General features: G+C 44.1%; 2 protein-coding genes across 2 annotated transcripts; both read left to right on the forward strand.

The window, feature by feature from the left end:
- Positions 1-16,118: 16,118 nt before the first annotated feature.
- On the forward strand, positions 16,119-16,325 carry EDB91DRAFT_1037964 (uncharacterized protein; the record flags this gene model as incomplete). The annotated part of the gene is made up of 1 exon (XM_041312841.1): positions 16,119-16,325. A coding segment is annotated over one exon (207 nt), but the record flags the coding sequence as incomplete, so codon positions are not given.
- A 4,174-nt stretch (positions 16,326-20,499) lies between these two features.
- EDB91DRAFT_1063682 (uncharacterized protein) lies at positions 20,500-21,125 on the forward strand (the record flags this gene model as incomplete). Its single annotated transcript, XM_041314630.1, has 4 exons — positions 20,500-20,660; positions 20,710-20,806; positions 20,860-20,998; positions 21,055-21,125. 4 exons carry the CDS (start codon positions 20,500-20,502, stop codon positions 21,123-21,125), a joined length of 468 nt encoding a protein of 155 aa, XP_041169866.1.
- Between the last annotated feature and the right edge of the window lie 78 nt (positions 21,126-21,203).

The following is a 21,203-nucleotide window of genomic DNA, read 5'->3' on the forward strand; positions in this document are numbered from 1 at the left end:
GATGACACCAGGTTCCATTGGCATTAACACTTTTTTTGCATCCCCTAGGTAGAACTGTTCAACTATGGTGTCCATGTATGCCTTTTGGGAGAGAGTCAAGGTACACGCTTTGCAATCTCTTGTTACCTTGAGTCCTAACAACCAGTTAAGCTCCCCTAGGTCCAATATCTCAAAGAATTTGAGTAGCTGCGCCTTAAAGTGCTTGATGTGGGAGATATGGTTGGCGGTGACGGCCATATTGTCGACAATGATTCTTGACACATGATGTACACAAGAGCCTGCAACAGAACATTCATCCAGTTAAGCTGGTATTTGTTAAGGTCTGCACAGTAGAATAAATCAAAAACATACCTTAACAAACTGTCATATACCTGATCTGATCACTCTGATGATATTAATATCTGCTCCACCCGACCTCACACTTTCTCCGCTTTCCAACCACCTCCACTCTGTCTGTCCTCTGCTCAACCCAGTCGGCTCCTGCATTGGCTCCTATGGTTCCACTTGACCGCCTCATTGGTTACCCTCCGCATCATTTCCACTCCACTGGAACCCCTTTCCCCTTTTAGGTATATACTTTCTCCATTGACACATAGTACTTACTTCCTGGATCACTGGTACTTCCCATAACCGCTCGTCTAACTGATCCGACACGTACATATTGATATCCACTCCAACTTATGTTTTTCACCTGTGTTCACTTACAAATTGTATACTTGGTACATAGCCTCATACTAAGGACTACTAGTCACTGCCTCCTACATAAAAGTATATAAACATACCATGTACTTAGCTGCTCCCCAGTCTGAATATTACTTGTCTTCCCGCAGTCTCTACTAGTGGGAATTCTCCATAGGACTTTGCTCCCTCTCCAGACACAAGTTTACCTTGTTGTCACCTCTGACCCTCTGCTCCGACTTAGAGCCACACTCTAAGTACTCGCTCTTACTTCTCCGACCCAACCAAAACCAATCCCCTTACTTCCCTCCTTCCCAACACACTTCCTCCACTTCCCCCGCTCCACTTCTAGTTGGATTACTGCTAGTAGCATTTACCTCCTGACCCACAAAAGCAGACCAAAGCAGTCTGCCCATCCTATTGTCGGACCCACTCCAAATTCAGGGCACATACTCAGCTAAGGGCGCAGCACAAGAGCTGAAGCCAAGCCCCGACCCCTCTGCTTCTCCATCTGAGCACGGTCTCTAACACAAACATATCACACAGCTTCAGAAGCTCATGTTCAAGGTCATTCACTCCACAACAAAACTCCTGCCCGCATGGCACAACATCTTTCAAGAACAGCAAAGGCCAGTTACCAACATCCCACGAGATGTGGCAACATGCTGGAATTCCATGTTTGACATGCTTGCATATGTCTTGAAACACCAAAAAGCAGTCAATGTGATTACACAGCAAAGAGACTCAGGTTTGAGAGATCTCAAGCTGTCGTATCATGAGTGGTTAATCATAGACCAGCTATGAGACATTCTGAAGATGCATGGCATATAGATGTAGCTCATTGTTTACTAATGAACCAAAATGGAACCCTAACCAGATTCTCAAAGATGCAACAATGTTTTTCTTGCAGTCAACACCCAATCTCCCTACCATCATTCCAGCAATGGATTTAATGGACAAAAAGTTCACAATGTATTCTAAGAACATTAACTATCAGCCCTCAATTTGTGCTGCCATTGGACTTGCTAAAAAAAAACATTGGATTGCTACTATCAACTCACAGACCATTCTGAAGTGTACCACATTGCTATGGGTAAGTCCTCTATTTGGAGTTCAAGTAGTCTTGCTCACACTCTGGAAGTGAGTTAGTCATTATTGTCATTCATGTTGATGACTGTACCATTGCCGCATCTTCAATTGATGCCATTGCAAAACTCAAAGACCAGATCCAAGTGCACGTCAAGATCACTGATCTTGGGGAACTCCACCGGTTGCTTGGGATAGAAGTATCACATAACTGCAATAAGACTATGCAGCTATGTGCCACGTCCCATATTGTGAAGCCATTGGATCATTGATGTACGCTTCTCTTGATACTTGACCTGACATTTCCTATGCAGTCACATCTGTGTCACATTTTTCGAGCAACCCAGGGCAAGCACACTGGGATGCTGTGTGTCACATCTACTGGTATCTGCTTGGCACAACAGATCTAAAATTAACCTATGGAGGCACAGAAAGTGTGTTGATGGGATATGCAGACATGGACAGAAGCATGGCAGAGGATAGATGAGCAGTTTCAGGGTATGCTTTTCTGATAGATGGAGGAGCCATGTCATGGTCATTGAAACGCCAAGAGATTGTGTCACTGTCAACCACTGAAAGTGGATATGTTGCAGCAACTCACACCACCAAGGAGGTGCTATGTATCATATCCCATACCTCCGGATCTCCCCCACTTAAGTCCGGTTCTCTATCCTGATATCTGCCTGGTGCTCCGCCTTCATCTCCATACTCCCCACTATCTCCTTTTAGAATAACCGTCCTCTGGCTACCAGTTATGTTCTCTCCGCTATGCTTACTGATCCATCCATTCGTACTTCATCTCTGACTTCACTGCTTTGATCCATTATACACTTACTAATAGACTTTCCACATGCTTTGTACATAGCCTTTACTTTGCTGACTGATTTACTTACATAATACTGTCATGAATTCCAAATATGAACCATTTTTCATTTCTCGGCTTCCCTCCAGCTACTTCTAGTTACCAAACCAATCACATGACCTCACTTACTGTCACACCTTCACCTCTTCACATATCACCCGTGGTTTCTCTGATTGGCTCCCCTACTCCACAGGCTAGAACAATCTCGCTTCCCAAAAAAGAATCGGTTGGAGCTTGGGTTTCTGTTTAGTTGCCATATTACTCATCTGCTTATATATCATGATGTCATGCTCAGTCATCTGCAGTATCGTACGACTCTGTTCTCATTGGCTGATTTCTTTTAAGACTCAGATAACTCCTATTCAATGTTATGTATATAAGTAGGTTAGTTAGTGTAAGTACTCCTTAGACTTAACCTCTTCGTTTCTACACTTGTAGTAGACTTAGACGTTCACGCTCAATCCTATCTTGTCTTATCATCATCTGTGACCGAGTCCTAGTGGTTGTGATCTGATCTTTACCATTTGGTGAACGTTCATCATAACATTAGGTTAAGTCTTCTTACCACTCCGACTCGAACTTTATCTTGGACGTCGCCGTTCTTGATAAACTTCATTGTGCTATTCTGCTGAGATTTATCTCGCGGATTACATTTTAATTCAACCATCATTCCCCAACGCGTTTTTTGTTATATCAATCTCTTTACATCACTCTTTAGTAGAAGTGAACCAGGCCCTCGTCTTACTACGAGCCGCCAGTTCATAATGATCAGTGACACTTAGGTCCTGTTTCCGCACGTCTGCAGTTAGGCCCAAAACCCTGCCAACTGTACGCTACATATCTGTTTTCTACATAACAGAATGGCACTCGTGACTGTCCTCTCACAGTCTAAATACTTTTACAATAGGAACCTAGGATGCTAAAAGTAGACCCAAAGTTCACCGCGTCTTTCACGAACTCCTCTCGAGTTCTACTTAGGTTGATGAACTGCTACACGCGCTGCATTCGCACCTTTGTCATCATTGCCCTGCCGTTCAGATCCTGCCTAGTCGAGGCTAGGGCTTTTGCACTGCACAACAATGTTTCCTGTTTGGATTCCCATTGCTCTTTCTTCCATGTCCAAGAATCTAGGAGAAACTGGGATCATCGCTTCAGAGGATATAGAAGTGATGATGGCTCCAGCAGTGATACAGCCAGTAACCACTCTGCCAAGAAGTGCAATCCACTCCCCAGTGCTGCAGCAATGGCTCCCACCATTCCCATCTGTAGAATCATCCACCACCCCAATTGAAGGCCCTTCTGCACCGCAAGGCATCTCAGGGCCCGGGTCGACTACCATCACCCACAAGAGCATTTTGGACATAATCAACACTGTCATCACAGAAGAAAGGGAGTACACCAGACGCTTGATAGATCGCATGCAGGAGCAGCTCAACGTCCTCAACGACAGCTTGGTAGTAGCCAACAACGAGAACACAGACCTGAGGGTCAGGGTGACAATCATGAAGAACACCTTGGCGACCGCAGAGAGCGAGATCACGGCTTTGCAGAGCTCGTCTACAATGAAGATCCCAGGCTCTACATCTGGAACTTCAGGCTCTGATATCAAAATGGTGAAACCCATGGACTTCATGGGAGAGAAGAACTCCATTGATGTTGACACCTTCCTCACCCAACTTGCAATCTATTTCACCGGTTACCCTGGTGCAACAGAGCAACAGAAGTGTACCTGCCTCATTTCCTTCTGCCACGGCGCCGCAGCAAAATGGGCAGAAAGCATTACCCCCATGGCTCTCAGTGGCACTCCCAGATCCTATGACAGCATCAGGAAGGACATGAAAGTCATGTGGACTGTCGTCAACAAAGAGGAGAAGGCAGCAAGTGAGTTGGAAGCTCTCCGACAAGGCAATTGTACAGTCAGGGAGTACATCTCCCTCTTCCGTCAGAAGCTTGCCTTCTGTCACTTCTCTGACTACGAGTTGATGCGCAAACTCTGCTTTGGACTAGACCAACGAGTTAAAAACTCCTTGGCCCATATCCACCCTAATAGGAAAGACACTCTGGAGGGATTGATAAGGGAGGCGCTCATAGTCGGGCAGAATCTGGAGGAACTTGATGACGAGAGAAAGATGAGCTTTACATCCCACCGCCCGTGGCAAGGTGCTGCTGCAACATCTGCACCAGTAGCACCCAAAACCATGTCACAGGGTGGAAATGCGATGGACGTCGACACAACCAGAACAGGAGGTAGACCCCAACCTCAAGGACAACCAGGACGTGACTTCAAGTGCTACCGTTGTGGAGAAGATGGGCATATGGCTTGTAACTGCATGGGAAAGCCCCTTGACAAGGGCAAAGGACCAGCTGTCTGTGCCATCAAAGGAGAAGAAGTTCCAGCAGTGAAAGCACTCACACTGGAAGATATTAACCGCATCATAAATGAGAGGATCTGCCTCTCTAGCATGTACAACCCAGCGAAGAAAGAGGAGCAAAAGGGTTTTTAGGGAGATCAAAGTTGACTGCAAACTTAGATCAGGGAAATCGTTTTTCCATTCTCGGTGACTCAGCAATTATGTTTGCAGAAGTATCAGAAGTTTGTTCTGGGAATAAATGAGATCATTTTTACTTGCCAGTTATGTTGGAAGGGAAACACAAAAAAGCAGCTGTCAAAGCTCTAGTAGACTGTGGAGCGACAAACCTCTTCATCAGTGAAAAGTTTGTCAAGAAGAATCAAGTCCAAACCAAGCAATTATTGCGAGCAATGTCAATTTGTAATATTGATGAAACAGACAATTCCGCCAGACCAATTACAAGCTATGCAGATTTAAAGCTCACAATAGGGGATCATGAGGAAGAAGTGGCCTTTCTGATCACAGATCTAGGAACCGATGATGTCATCATTGGAATAGATTGGCTACGATACCACAACCCTAGTATCAATTGGAATGCAGGAAGGGTGGCATTAGACTGTTGTCCAGTTAAATGTCAAGAAGCCAAGGTCAAAGACAAAAAGACCAAGGCGAAGAAGCAAAAAGCCATGAACTTTTCAATCCCTTTGGTGTTGCCCGATTTGATACCGACAGAAGATGACGAAGATGAGGATATTGAGGAAGCCTCTATCCATCATCAGAGGCAATCAACAGGCTTCAACTCATCACCTTTGTCACTTGAATCGCGAGGACATGTTAGGCTTGAGAATGAAGAACAATTGGGCCTTGCTACTACTGTTGGACACGGAGCTACCAAGAATGTGCCTACGATGGAGGAGGTCGAAGATGAAGATTCATCACGGAATGTGTGGATCAGATACAAGAGCTCTGTCGCATCAGAGTTAGCACAGCAGGAGAAGAAGAAGAAGAAGAAGGAAAAGAAGCCCGTAGAAGAAATGGTGCCAGAGTGGCTCCATGACTACCTTAAGGTCTTCTCTGAAGAAGAGTCTACTCGATTCCCTGAGTCAAAAAAGTGGGATCACAAAGTGGACCTCAAAGATCCTAATGATCTTCCTCCTAATGCAAAGGCATATCCCCTGTCACCCATTGAAAATGAAGCATGTGAGAAGTGGTTGAAGCAGGAATACGATTTAGGACGATGGAGAGATTCTGAATCTCCAGTAGCAGCTCCTTTCTTCTTTGTTTCTAAGAAGGACGGGAAGCTCAGACCTGTCATGGACTATCGAAGGTTGAATGAAAAAACCATCCGAAATGCATACCCTCTTCCTCGTTCTCAGGATCTCATCGATCGTCTCTCCGGTGCGAAACTCTTTTCAAAAATGGACGTTCAATGGGGTTACAATAATATCAGAATGAAAGAAGGAGATCAGTGGAAGGCCACCTTCAAAACTCCTTTCGGACATCGTGAACCAGTCATAATGTACTTTGGCATGACGAACTCCCCAGCTACCTTCCAAACTATGATGGACCAAATCTTCCAAGATCTAAAGGAAGGCAAGGTCGTTGTAGTCTACATTGATGACATCTTGGTCTTCACCAACAATGATGTAGAGAAGCATCGGAAGGTGGTGCGTGAGGTACTACAGAGACTGCAGGACAATGACCTTTATCTCAAACCAGAGAAGTGTTCCTTTGAAAAGAAAGAAGTAGAGTTTCTCGGTTTGATCATCAAGGATGGACACGTCTCTATGGATCCGGTCAAGGTTAAAGGAGTTCAGGAATGGCCCACTCCTACCTGTGTCAAGGACATTCAACGATTCATGGGATTTGTGAACTTTTATCGTCGATTCATTCTCGGTTTCTCGAACATTGCCAGACCCATGAATGAACTCATCAGGAAGAATGTACCATGGGAATGGACGGACAAGCAAGAGAAGGCTTTCAAAACTCTGAAAGACAATTTCACTTCCGCACCAGTGCTAGTCATGCCAGATGCAAATAAGAAACAGAAGATAGAGAGCGACACATCTGACTACGCTACTGGTGGTGTACTTTCTCAGTTGGAAGAAGATGGACTATGGCATCCGGTGGCCTTTTTTAGCAAATCAATGCAGGATGCAGAGTGTAATTACAACATTCACAACAAAGAACTTTTAGCCATTATCCGTGCATTGGAGGAGTGGAGGCATTATGTACAGGGCACACCTCACCTGGTAGAGATTTGGACGGATCACAAGAACCTCGAATACTTCATGACAAGTCAGAAGTTAACTCGTAGACAAGCGAGATGGTCCTTGTTCCTTGCAGAATATGACTTTACGCTGCAACACAAACCAGGTAAGGTTAATGACATTGCCAATGCTCTGTCCAGGAGGCCAGACCACAGAGGGGGGGTAGAAAACAATAATTCAGATCACATGCTTTTCAAACCCGAGTTTTTCCATATTAAAGCCGCAAAAAGAGGTCAGATTCTGATAGAAGGAGAACAATCGCTGTTGAAGCGCATCAGAAACTGTACTGATTTGGATCTGGAAGTCCAAAGTGCTATCGAAACCCTGAAGAAGGCCCCTGTACAGTTGAGAAGAGGATTGGAAGAGTGGAATATGGAGGATGGACTCATTCTGTTCAGAGAATTAGTTTACGTTCCCAACAACAAAGAAATATGTTGCTCAGTGTTAGAGATCTTCCACGACTCGCCTGCAGCAGGACACATGGGACATGCCAAAACTCTCGAACTTGTCTTGCAGAACTATTGGTGGCCTCAGATACAGAAATGGGTCAATGACTATGTAGATGGATGTGATCGATGCAAGCAAACGAAGGGGTTACCGTCAAAACCGCACGGACCTTTGAAGCCAAACGAGATCCCAGAAGGTCCATGGCAATTTATTAGTTGCGACCTTATCACCGATCTTCCCTTATCTGAAGGCAAAGATAGCATCTTCATTGTAGTCGACCATTTCACCAAGAAGGCTCATTTAATGCCAACCACCAAAGACATTAATTCCAAAGGCATTGCAGATTTATTCATCCAACATGTGTGGAAATTGCATGGTACTCCAAAGAGAACAATCTCAGACAGAGGAACACAATTTGTGTCAAAATTCATGCAAGAAGTATCCAAGAGACTAGGGATCAAATGGTCCATGTCTATTGCATATCACCCAGACTGACGGACAGATGGAACAAGTCAATCAGGAGGTCGAACAGTACTTACGACTCTTCACATCATACCAACAGAACGACTGGGTGTCTTGGCTTCCAATTGCTGAATTCATGCACAACAATACTGTAACGGTCACTGGATACTCTCCATTCAAATGTCTCTATGGCTACAACCCCGAATTCACTATTTCTCCTAACTCGTCCAACACAGTACCCCAAGCCGATCAGAGACTAGCTGAAATGAGAGAAGCACAAGAAGAGGCGAAAGTGATGCTAGAAATAGCAAACGATCGAATGAAGCACTTTTATGACCATAAAGTAAAAGACGCACCAGAATTCAAACCAGGCGACAAGGTATGGTTGGACGCGACAAATATCAAACAACGTCGTCCGAGCCAGAAACTGTCCGATCAACACCTTGGACCATTCGAAATCGAAGAGAAGACTGGTGAGCTAAACTACAAGTTAAAACTCCCCAGTAAATATTGCATTTACCCAATTTTCCATGTATTGTTACTCACCCCACATCAAACCTCTCAACTCGTTGACCGCCCGCCATTGGAACGCCTGCATCCAGAGATTGTTGATCAAGTCCCAGAATATGAAGTAGAGCAAATATTTCAAATGCGCCAATACAGACGCAAGTTGCAGTTTTTAGTAAAATGGACAGGATATTCAGTAGAAGAAGCAACATGGCAATCAGAAGAAGATGTGAAGAATGTGCCGCTCATTGTAGCCAACTTTTATGCAGAAAACCCCAATGCAGTTAAATCGGTGCGGATCTCTGCTTCAATTTTGACAACCCCTGATTTCCTTGAATGGAGACAGAAAAATATCTAACCATCTTACATTCGTGAGGATGCTCATCCTAGAAAGGGGGTAATGTCACAAATTCCAAATATGAACCATTTTTCATTTCTCGGCTTCCCTCCAGCTACTTCTAGTTACCAAACCAATCACGTGACCTCACTTACTGTCACACCTTCACCTCTTCACATATCACCTGTGGTTTCTCTGATTGGCTCCCCTACTCCACAGGCTAGAACAATCTCGCTTCCCAAAAAAGAATCGGTTGGAGCTTGGGTTTCTGTTTAGTTGCCGTATTACTCATCTGCTTATATATCATGATGTCATGCTCAGTCATCTGCAGTATCGTACGACTCTGTTCTCATTGGCTGATTTCTTTTAAGACTCAGATAACTCCTATTCAATGTTATGTATATAAGTAGGTTAGTTAGTGTAAGTACTCCTTAGACTTAACCTCTTCGTTTCTACACTTGTAGTAGACTTAGACGTTCACGCTCAATCCTATCTTGTCTTATCATCATCTGTGACCGAGTCCTAGTGGTTGTGATCTGATCTTTACTATTCAGTGAACGTTAGTCATACAGATACCTACAGTATATAAACTCCTGTAATACTCCAGAACTCCTTAGTTCAAATATCATCTTAGTTCTGCTCATTCCTGCTTCTCTGGACTTGAGTCTAGTCTCTTGTCCACCTCTGAGTCTTAGGGGTAAACCTTAGGACTAATTCTCCAGCTCTACCTTAGGGTAGTCTAACTCTGTTCCGCTTCTACTCTGGACTTGTCTGCAGTAGCCTTACTCTGTTCCCTCCTAGCCTTCCGGAGTTCTGCCAAACTCCCCCACATCTGACCTCCAGACTTCCCTGGACTTCCGTCGGACTTCCCCTCTGCCTCTCGGAAATTAAAGGGCATGTACTTGGGTAAGGGGCACAGCGCACAAGCTGAAGCTGAAGCCCTTTGAGTAACCTTCCCCTTGAGCACGACCTTAACACTATGGCTACACTCATTCATTGGGCAGCTTTTTGAACCATTCACCAAACCTATCACCCTCTTCTCTGACAACCAATTGGCAATCGCTCTAACTAAAGACCATCAGTATCACACCTGTACAAAACACATTGACATCAGATTCCATTTCATCCATTAGGTTATCGAAGAAGAAAAGCTCAGACTCATCTTTTGCCCTACTATCAACATGATCACCAACACACTCACCAAATTGTTACCATTGTTGAAGGTCAAGCATTTCACATCTCAACTGGGACTTCACACAGCTTGAGGGGGAGTGTTGGAAATGAGCAAGCACACTCACAGTCGAGGCACACCATTGTTTGACCTTGTTCTTGTTTGTTATGTCAGGCGATTTGTATATTTCTTTTATCCATTCTTGTCATTCTCTTTTTATTGTACCTACTGAATCTATTGACCACATGGGCCAACACCATATATTCTTGGTCACAGTCTCAGTTACTTAATTTGTTCATACAATATCATCTCATCTATTTAGATAGCCACAGACTTGGACTGTCACCTCAGATGTTTGCCTTTGCACGCACAATCTGAGGTAAGATACCTAGCTTCTACTTACATTCACCTATACTCACTTCTCATAGAGAGTCTGTTTGATCTAGACCCGTGTGATTATATTAACCTTTTAAACTGGAGCCATGAGAACGTGTCACGAATCCCCAATACAAATCATTTTTCATTTCTCAGTTTCCCTCTGGTTACTTCTAGTTCCCAAACCGGTCATGTGACTTTGCTTCCTGTCACAGTTTCACCTCTTCACATATCACCCATTGTATCTCCAATTGGCTCCCCTACTCCACGGGCTAGAACAATCTCTCTTCCTATTGTTTAATCTCCATCTATGATCTCATTGCTTATATATCACGACATCATGTTACGTCATCCACAGTATTGTACAACTCTTTTCTCATTAGCTGATTTCTTTCATACTCAGATATCTCCTATTCAATGTTATGTATATAAGTAGGTTAGTTAGCATAAGTACTCCTTAGACTTAACCTCTTCGTTTCTACACTTGTAGTAGACTTAGATGTTCACGCTCAATCCTATCTTTGCTCATTATCATCAACTGTGACCGAGTCTTAGTTGTTGTGTTCTTGCCTTTGCCATTTGGTGAACGCTGGTCATAACAGAACGACAGCCACAGATATCCTAGACAACCATGCTAACCTCCTACCGATTCCACTACTCCTTCAGAATATCTGTCACCACACTGCCCTCCATCTTGCCACCCTCCCACAACAACATCCACTACATGCACACCTGCAGCACATCACCAAATACCAAAATACCACCCATCATCACTCATCCCTTCACAACCTCACAGCCACCTACCAAATCTTCTCCAAGAACGTTGAAATGATCAATCCTATCAGCAGATCAGACAAGTATCAACCCAATGCCCACTGCACTCACATTGCTAGAGAGGAAAGGACACTATCAAGGAGCAGAAAGAATTAACAGACAAAGTACAAGTGTTCACAGATGGATTGGGACATAATGGAGGAATAAGAGCAGCAGCAGTTCTGATATGAGAAGGACAAGCCCCATATACCCTAAAGTACCACCTCAGCTCAGGTCAAAAGCATGCAGTCTATGAGGCAGAAGTAGTTGGCCTCTCACTTGCAGCAAAGCTCATCACTATGGAAAGGAACATGATCTACCCGGCATCAATCTTCATAGACAACCAGGCAGCTATACAATCCAGTGAGAGTTAGTACATGAAATCAGGCAGTTACTTAGTAGAACACTTCCACACCCTAACAGAGCAGCTAGCCAAACACAGAAATGTTTGCAGTCTCAACTTCAACCTCACAATAAGATGGATCCCAGGACACAAGGGAGTAGCAGGCAATGAGTTAGCAAATAAAGTGGCAAAGGAAGTGGCAGAAGGAGAGAGAAAGTCAAGTTCATGAGAATGCCTACCATCCTTCCTCCAACTCAACAAACTCCCAGACAGCATCTCAGCCCTGAAACAATGGCACCAATTGGACCTGAACATCAAGTGGTCAGAGACCTGGAAGAAATCACCTCGCTATGCACACGCATCAACCATTGACCCCAGTATGCTGTCCAACAGGTTTATCAAGCTTGTCACCACCCTTCCTAGATGCCAGACCAGTATCATCACCCAACTGTGGACCTGCCACTCCCCCCTCAACCAGCATCTCCATTGCATAGGAAAAAGCGACTCCCCTCATTGTCCATTCTGCCCAGAGATAGTAGAAATCATCCCCACTTCCTATTCGATTGCCACCAATATGCAAGAGAATGTCATATTTTATTGAACACCCTACACCGCAAAGTGAATTCACTCACCTACCTACTAACCTCCGACAATGCAATCAGCCTGCTCATGCAATATGTTAACAGCACGGGAAGATTTAAACCTATGTTTGGTGAGATATAAGTCACATAAATTGTACATGACTTAAGCACACTTCATATGTCAACAGGAAACACGTGCACATAAGCAACACATCAAGTAAATAACACTCTGAGACTGAAGGGAGAGATTAGCACTGGTTGCTCAGTGTCACGAATTCCTAATATGAACCATTTTTCATTTCTCGGTTTTCCTTTGGCTACTTCCAGTACCTGAACCGGTCACGTGACTCCTTACCTTGTCACACCTTCACTTCTTCACATATCACCCGTGGTTTCTCCGATTGGCTCCTCTACTCCACAGGCTAGAACAATCTCGCTTCCCAAAGAAGAACCAGTTGGAACTTGGGTTTCTGTTTAGTTGCCATCTTACTCATTCGCTTATATATCATGATGTCATACTTAGTAATCCGCAGTATCATACAACTCTTTTCTCATTGGCTGATTTCTTTCAGACTCCTATTCAATGTTATGTATAAGAGTAGGCTAGGTAGTGTAAGTACAGTGGCTCAAAAAACTGTCCGCATGTTTTCACATTTTTCACTATCTATGATATTGTGTGAGAATATACAAACACATCAAGGACATGCTGGTACCACATTGTAGTACTACTTCAGGGCTTCCAATTGAGCCCTATGGCGTGGGAATCGGTCGAGATATGGTGGAGATATAAGGCTTACAAAATGATGACTCATGTGGACAGTTTTTTGACTCAAGTATTTTACAGTGATAATCAGGTATTCCAGTACATTGTGTGACCTCCCTTGGCTTTAATTACTGCCTCTATCCTTCTAGGCATACTCTTAAAACTATATCTAACTATATAAACCAGAATGTGTCATGTGTCATGGTCATAATCACCATGAAAGCCGTCTCCTCTGCTCAAAGGGATAATATCCTCTCTTTGTCCTGTGCTGGCCTCTCTGCTCATTAAATTTCCTCTAGAACTGAAGTATGCAAGTCTACTGTGGCCATGTGTATCAAAGAAAGCCACCTGGACAAGGAAAACTCTTGTGGAGGACATCCACCTCTGCTAATAAGAGGGCTATCATTCAACATATCACTACAGGAAAGGCTAATAATGCTGTCCAAGCCACCCATTATATCAATTCCACCATCACCACCACTGTCTTTTCACAAACTGTGAGGAGTGTTCTCAAGGCAGCTCATCTCAAGGCAGTAACAAAGAAGGAATGCCTCTTCTCTCTATCAAACATAGGCAGAGAAGACTACCTTTGGCTTGGCCCATCAAAACTGGACTGTAGAGGATTGGAAGCATGTTATATGGTCAGATGAGACCAAAATGAATAGGATTGGGTCAGATGGGAAGGTATATGTATGGAAAAAGAAGAGGGATTTTCTAACAGACAGAGAGGTTAGTGAGACATCAAATTTGGAGGAGGTTCTCTAATGGTATGGGGCTGTATGGGATGGAATGGTGTGGGTATGCCTGCTGAAGTTGAGGGGGAGGATGGATGCTGAGCAGTATGTGGACATTCTAAACAACCACTTGCTGCCTAGCATAGCTGAATCAGGGATTGATGAAAAAGACATTATTTCTCAACAGGATAATGATCCCAAGCACACATCTAGGAGAGCCAGACAATGGTTTAAAGAACATATTATCAATGTTCTTGACTGGCCAGCACAGTCCCCTGATGTCAATGTCATTGAACATCTCTGGGGAACACCCAAGAAGAAGCTTCAAGCCTATGAAACCCCCTCTAAAGGAGTATAGGAGCTGTGGGAGAGTGTAGCAGTGGAATGGGCAAGGATTACAGCAGAATATTGCCAGAAATTGATTGAGAGTATGCCTAGAAGGATAGAGGCAGTAATTAAAGCCAAGGGAGGTCACACAATGTACTGGAATACCTGATTATCACTGTAAAATACTTGAGTCAAAAAACTGTCCACATGAGTCATCATTTTGTAAGCCTTATATCTCCACCATATCTCGACCGATTCCCACGCCATAGGGCTCAATTGGAAGCCCTGAAGTAGTACTACAATGTGGTACCAGCATGTCCTTGATGTGTTTGTATATTCTCACACAATATCATAGATAGTGAAAAATGTGAAAACATGTGGACAGTTTTTTGAGCCACTGTACTCCTTAGACTTAACCTCTTCGTTTCCTACTGTTGTAGTGACCTAGACGTTTACGCTCAATACTATCCTGTTTCTCATCATCTTTGACTGAGTCCTAGTGGTTGTGAACTCGCCTTCATCATTATTGGTGAATGTTGGTCATAACACTCAGTCACTGTAGAAGAAGAGAGGTAAAAGGAGTACATGCCAGACAACAGGCACCAGGATTGAAATCATGACTAAGCCAAGCCACATACAACTAGTGTTCTGTAGGGGTATGGGTAACCCATGGGTTTTTCACTGGTTTTTCCACAGGTATGGGTAGGGGTACAGGAATTTGAACCCGTGAGAAACCTGTACCCGCAGCTATGTACCCATGTATCTGTTAGTAATAAAACTCAATTTATAATAAGGCAATTAAATCACGTCTTTGTTCAACCTTTACCATGGCAGGTACCACAAAAGCTAAGAATAAAGCTCCTGGCAAAGTCAAGCATACAAAACATCTATGCAAACCCTCTTGCGATCTCACAAGAAATCCATAGCAACTCGCAAAGTCTCTACCTCTGCATCTAGAGCTTCAACGCTATCCTCCACTGGAGGATTTTCACAAAGGGCAACAGTTCAAGACTCCAATGACGATGATGATGATGATGAACCGAGTCATGTTGGGGGCAGTCTCAATGCCGATGGAGATGTAACAATGGAGGCTGTGGAAGAGGTGGAGGACAGTGAAGAAGAGTTGGTGGCTGAGGATGAAGACAGTGAAATAAGTGAATCTAGTCCTGGGTGCTGTATTATACGATGCTGAAGGTTGACAGGACGACTTTCAAAAGACTGGACAGCACCCATTTATGCATTCTTCAGGTCCACCCCTACCATCGAGTACATCAATGGCCGCCGATGCCACTTGTTCCAATGTGCAGCAACAAACTGTAAACACAAAACATGGGGGGTGAGGAGATATCTTGATACTGCAGATGCAAAGTCCATGGGAAATATGCGTAAACATGCAAAGAAATGCTGGGGTGCTGAAACTGTCAAATCAGCCAACAAAGCCAAGAACGCAGCAGAGGTGCGTGCGACAATGGTCAAAGGGATCCTGGATCCACAGTCCATAATGGTTGCCTTTGAGTGTAAAGGGAAAGGGAAAGTGACATTCTTGCACCGTCAACATACAAAAACAGAATCATGGGCAGAGATAGTGTGGTGGGTGGCCAAGAGTAAGAGGCCCTTTCAAGTTGTCAGTGATCGTGGCTTCCAAAGCTTAATGAAAATGGGAAGACCAGAATATTACATACCTTCACCCACAACAGTATCTCACAATGTCAGGAAGGTGTTTGCGAATACGTGAAAGCATATTGCAAATATGTTACAGGAGTATGAGGGTGCCCTCAGCTTTGCTACAGATGCATGGACCTCTCCAAACCACAGGGCATTTGTCGCCATGACTGTCCACTTTGAACAGGATGGAGAGCCGGTGTGCTTGATCCTTGATGTTGCTGAAGTAGCGATGTCACACTCAGGTGCTAACCTTGCTGCAGCATTTGCAAAGATCCTTGAAGAGTTTGGGGTGTCTGATAAGGTCAGTTTACATCAAATAGCAGTGGACAGGATACTTACCTGCAGCCAGATACTGTGTATAACCTGTGATAATGCATCTTCAAATGACACCATGGTTGAGGTGCTCAGTGACCTGATTCCCTCGTTCCCTGGAGATCCCAACCGTGCATGGTGCTTCAACCATGTCATCGCACTCGTAGCAAAAAGTTTGATACATCAATTTGATGTCCCTAAAGGCATGGCAGATGTGGCGCTGGACAAAGCAGAGAGGGAGTTGAGAGATCTTGCTGAGGGTCTTGATATTGAGGATGAGCAGACCAGAGGTGAATGGGAGGGGAAGGAAGATGAAAATGATGATATAGGTGATACTGCAGATGGCTGGATCGATGAGGTAGCTAGACTCCCCATGGCTGACCATAACAAACTTGAGGAAAACATAAGGCCTGTCAAGCTGGTGTTGGTTAAAGTCAGTCACTGAACCAAAGTCTTATAGGTGTTGTCGTACTTACCTGAATGCTTCCATAGCTACACAAGATTGCATTTGCACTCCTCCACTCAACAACACTTCTCCTGCCCTTGTGGTTTCAAACGCTCCAGAAGCTCAGCCTACCAGAATGGAAAATGCCGTGTGATGTAGCAACATTGTTAGACCTTTGACATGCTGGTGTTTGCAATAGAGTATCAGTTAGCCATTGACAGTGTTACAGCAGACAAAAGTGCAAACCTGCACAAGTTCAAGTTGAATAAGGATGAGTGGATCATTGCTGGACAGCTGGACAGCATGTTGAAGGTGCGTGCATTTCTATTTTTAGGATTGATCTTGCGCCACGTTCTCATTACGACTTAGATATTTAAAGATGCAACACTATTTTTCTCTCATTCCACTCCCAGTCTTGCAACTGTGATCCCTGTAATGGATCACATTGACGAAATGCTCACCAACCACTCCCTTAATCATGATTATGAATTATAAATTCATGCTGCCCTAGGGATCGCCAAGAAAACACTTGACTGCTATTACAATGCTACAGATCAATCTGAAGTATATCATATTGCTATGGGTACTAAGTCTTTTTCTTTCAGAATTGTTATATACTACTAATATAATAACTCTATCTATTGACAGTATTACATCCCCGACACAAACTTAAATACTTCAAGCATGCTGGCTGGGAGCGCGCCTGGATTGATACTGCAGAGGAGATTGTGAGGGATGTCTTCAAACAGTCCTATTCCACACTACATGCATCTGGTATACATGAGGATATACCTGCACCCATAAACGAGCAGGCCAAGGTATGTTTTGTTTCAAACACTTTTGATACTGCTGGTGTGTAACTGATCTTCTATACTAGGTACTTAATATATTCAATGATCTGCCCTCCCTTGCTGCGCCACGTGCTGCAGAAATGCTTGACAAAGTTTCATGCTACCTCAGCACCAATCCAGAGCAAGCCAGGGACGTCCTTCTCTGGTGGCATAGTAAAAATCTGTATACCCTTGTCTATCCCACACGGCGCTCGACTACTTGTCAATTCCCAGTGAGCTACTAACTTATACTATGGCAATGGTGTTGTCTTATTAATGACATCAGCAACGTCAACCAATGTTGAGCATGTTTTCAGTCAGGGCTGCCTCATTTTGTCTCATGTTTGTAACTGGTTATCTGCACAGTCAACATGTGCTCTCCTCTGTCTCAGAAACTGGAGTCTGCTGGGCTATGTGAAGAACAAGGACATTACCGCTATCACAATTCTACCAGAGGTTGCAGGAGATGATGAGGAGCTTGAAGAAGGCTGGGACATCATAGATTAAATTTTTTAATTTGTTTCATGCTAGTAGCGACTCGGATAACTACAGACTCGTGCTTAGTGTTATTGGTGTACCTGCGTGTTACCTGCTGCGGGTACGGGTATGGGTACACCCAAGGGTATGAACATCTGACCCGTGAAAAAACCCCTACCCCTGGTACAGGTATGGGTTTTCATGGGTAAGGGTATGGGTATAGTCAAAAATACCCATGGGTTACCCATGCAGAACACTAACAAGAGGTACTTTACCTTCAGTTGCTCATTGGAGAACTCCATGAACCAACACCACTCCCTACCCCCATCTTCTGTGACAACCAAGCAGCAATTGCACTTGCATCAAATGACAAATTCCAATTGTGAACCAAACACATTGACCTACAGTATCACTTCACTCATTCCCACATTAAGAATGGAACTTTTCAACTCTTCTACTGCCCGACCGACCATAACGTCACCAATGCATTCATGAAGGCTCTACCTCGACCACACCTGCAAAAGCTACGAGGGCAAATGTCCCTGGCTTGCGCTCGAGTGGGAGTGTTGGAGTCCAAACGATCAGAGCAATCAGAGACGAAGAAGACCAACAGATCTGAAATGGTTGAGGAGGGAGAGTGACAGGTGGTCTGAGCCCAAGCCAAAAAGGATATTGATGAGCAACGTGTTGACATCAGCTCGTGTCCTGCAATAACTTACCTATTCATTTGATATATTTCATTTCTATCCAGTTTAGTATAAGAATGCTGGCAGTAGCACAAGCGCATATCAGCTTCTTTCAAGAGACTGAGATGTGAGTTAATAGTCTCTATGTATTGATTAGAACACAACTAACGAGTCCCTAGTATACTTGTTTATTAGGTACATTGCTCATTAGACAAGCTTCTTTCAAGAGACTGAGATTATACTTGTTTATTAGATCGTCCCCGAAGGCCCATGACTCATTACTCACCACAAATACATCAGCGAAAAATCCAGCTGTCTGCAAAAGATAAGCAGATGTTGCCATAGTCTTTAGTAGATAATTGAAACATTGAGAGACACACCCCCACAGCCTTCTATGGCACATGCTGTCACAATGCCAACAGTACAATGTGCACATGGCGAGTCAGAGCCAGTAGTTGCAACCTCAAATGATACGGATGAGTTCCTGTCATTCTTGCTCCACAGACTGCCATCACCAGCGTGAATCAGCATATTCAGTGCCCTGTCGTATGCATTAATAGCAGATCAGTGTCCCCATCTATGTTATCCTTGTCATGTGCAATGCTGCCTCCTTCAATATTTTTGTGCTATTAATCTTGATAATTTATTTACTACTAACTTGCTACTGTGGTAATAATGATTTTTTCTCATATCTTTTGCAAAGTCTAGACCCCATCAAAATTGAGTGCTCCAGCCAGAGAACTATATGATGAGGCTCGGGCGTGGCATTCTGAGTTGTCCGTGATTGTGAGTGGCAGGGGAAGTGTTATGGGTTGGCAGTCTATGATGTGGGCACCTGCTACTAATGCATATGACAGGGCACTGAATGTGCTAATTCGCGCTAGTGATGACGGTCTGTGGAGCGAGAATGACAGGAACTCATCCATATCATTTGAGGTTGCAACTACTGGCTCTGACTCGCCATGTGCATGTTGTACTGTCAGCACCGTGACAGCACATGCCATAGAAGGCTGAGGGGGTGTGCCCCATGTCGCATGTGGAAGTTGTCAGTGAACATCTACAGCGAGCGCGTTGTGGGCACACATCATAACCTGCTCAGAGAGTTAATCCTTGGGTCTGCATTCCTAGATTTTGTGCATTACATGTTGAAGGTTGGTGACTGGAGTCCTGGCCTGGTATGTAATTTGATCTTTGCACGCACCTTGTTCTGCGTAAGTTTGGGAACCGAAGTATTCCGGAACAGTAACAGGGCACTCGTTACTCACTGCAAATATGCATGGTCGTAAAGTCAGCCCACATTCTAGTGCAAATGTCACTAGGTACGTACAATTTTAGGTGGCATTCTACTGGCATTGCAAATATCATCAGGTAGATAGGTTCTTCCTACATCACTATGAAGAATAAATTCAGCATATAAAAGCAAGCTGTCTTCCTACTGCTCCCTTCAGATTTATTAAATCTCATATCGCGTCCTCACACACAATGCATTTCTCCTTTATCCTCGCCATTGCTGTTGCTTTGACAGCATCAATATCTGTAGCTGCCAGTGAATTTTGTTACTTGTGCCATCATGATGAAGACTGCAAAGGCTGCACTTTGAAGAAAACCTGCGTGTGTATGAGTAGTTTGTGTCCTGTATTTAACCACATGACTCACCGATGTGGTAGCAATTATTGATATGCTCTGAATAGTGTGCTTTCACATCGGCGCAGTATGGCTGATGGCGCAACGAGTGAGTTACTAGTAGCGAGTTATAGGGGAGGACTCTGAATTGGATCTGCTAGCTTCGATATCATCGAGAGCATCCAGGTGTGAAAGACGAGGATACATATATATAGTCGAGACTTGTATCAAGGAGACTGATCAATGGGACGTTAAGAACGTGACGTGACAACTTTCAGCTAGAATGCTTCCGAATACCGCTCCGATCATAGTTTAGGGCTGGCATGTGATTTCACGTATCCTGTTAACACCATAATGACTATCCCCCGGATAAAATCTATCGGGAGATCGATTTCAAACCATACCGTTCGTCAGCTCAAGTTTATCATCCCCGGAGCTGTGATCACGTATGCATTCAATACCCATCGCGTCTTTCTGAAGTTGTTAACCAGACAAGATGTAGAAGGGTTAGCAAGGTGGGCATCCATCGACAGTTTTCTCAATAAATATTCACGCGTAATCCAGACTGTTTGCCCTTGCTTCCACTGGTTTGGAAGCACTTGTGATCATACTTTTTCTCTACGTCCTCCTTGTACCGTGGATACACGGCCTCGAACCAGACGTGAGTTATTTTCATTGCAGCAACTTCATCATACATAATCGATAACGTCTCAGTACCAGTCTTGGCGAGACTCGGGGATACTCTCTTCTGTCATCCCAATATTGACCGTTGCGATCTTGGTTGGCTGGTCACTTCTGTCCTTTACCCTCGGGAGGTGGTCTAGTTTGGGATATCTAGAAGGAGTAGTAGGGGGTGAGCTCAGCATCAATCAGTCTGATTACATCCGTGATCTCAGTTTTGTGTTTCAGCATCAGGCATTTATGCACTCACGTTTGGACTATTAGGCCTTCTTCCCGCCCCGAAAGTTCACCGCTCATGATTCAGTATCGCAATTACGAGTGGCTCGTGTCTCACGCGGACTTGTTACTAATGTACTGTCGATGTATGTACTTTGATA

Source organism: Suillus paluster (assembly GCF_016628075.1).
Source record: "Suillus paluster strain FC165 chromosome Unknown EDB91scaffold_157, whole genome shotgun sequence".
Lineage (NCBI taxonomy): Eukaryota > Fungi > Basidiomycota > Agaricomycetes > Boletales > Suillaceae > Suillus > Suillus paluster.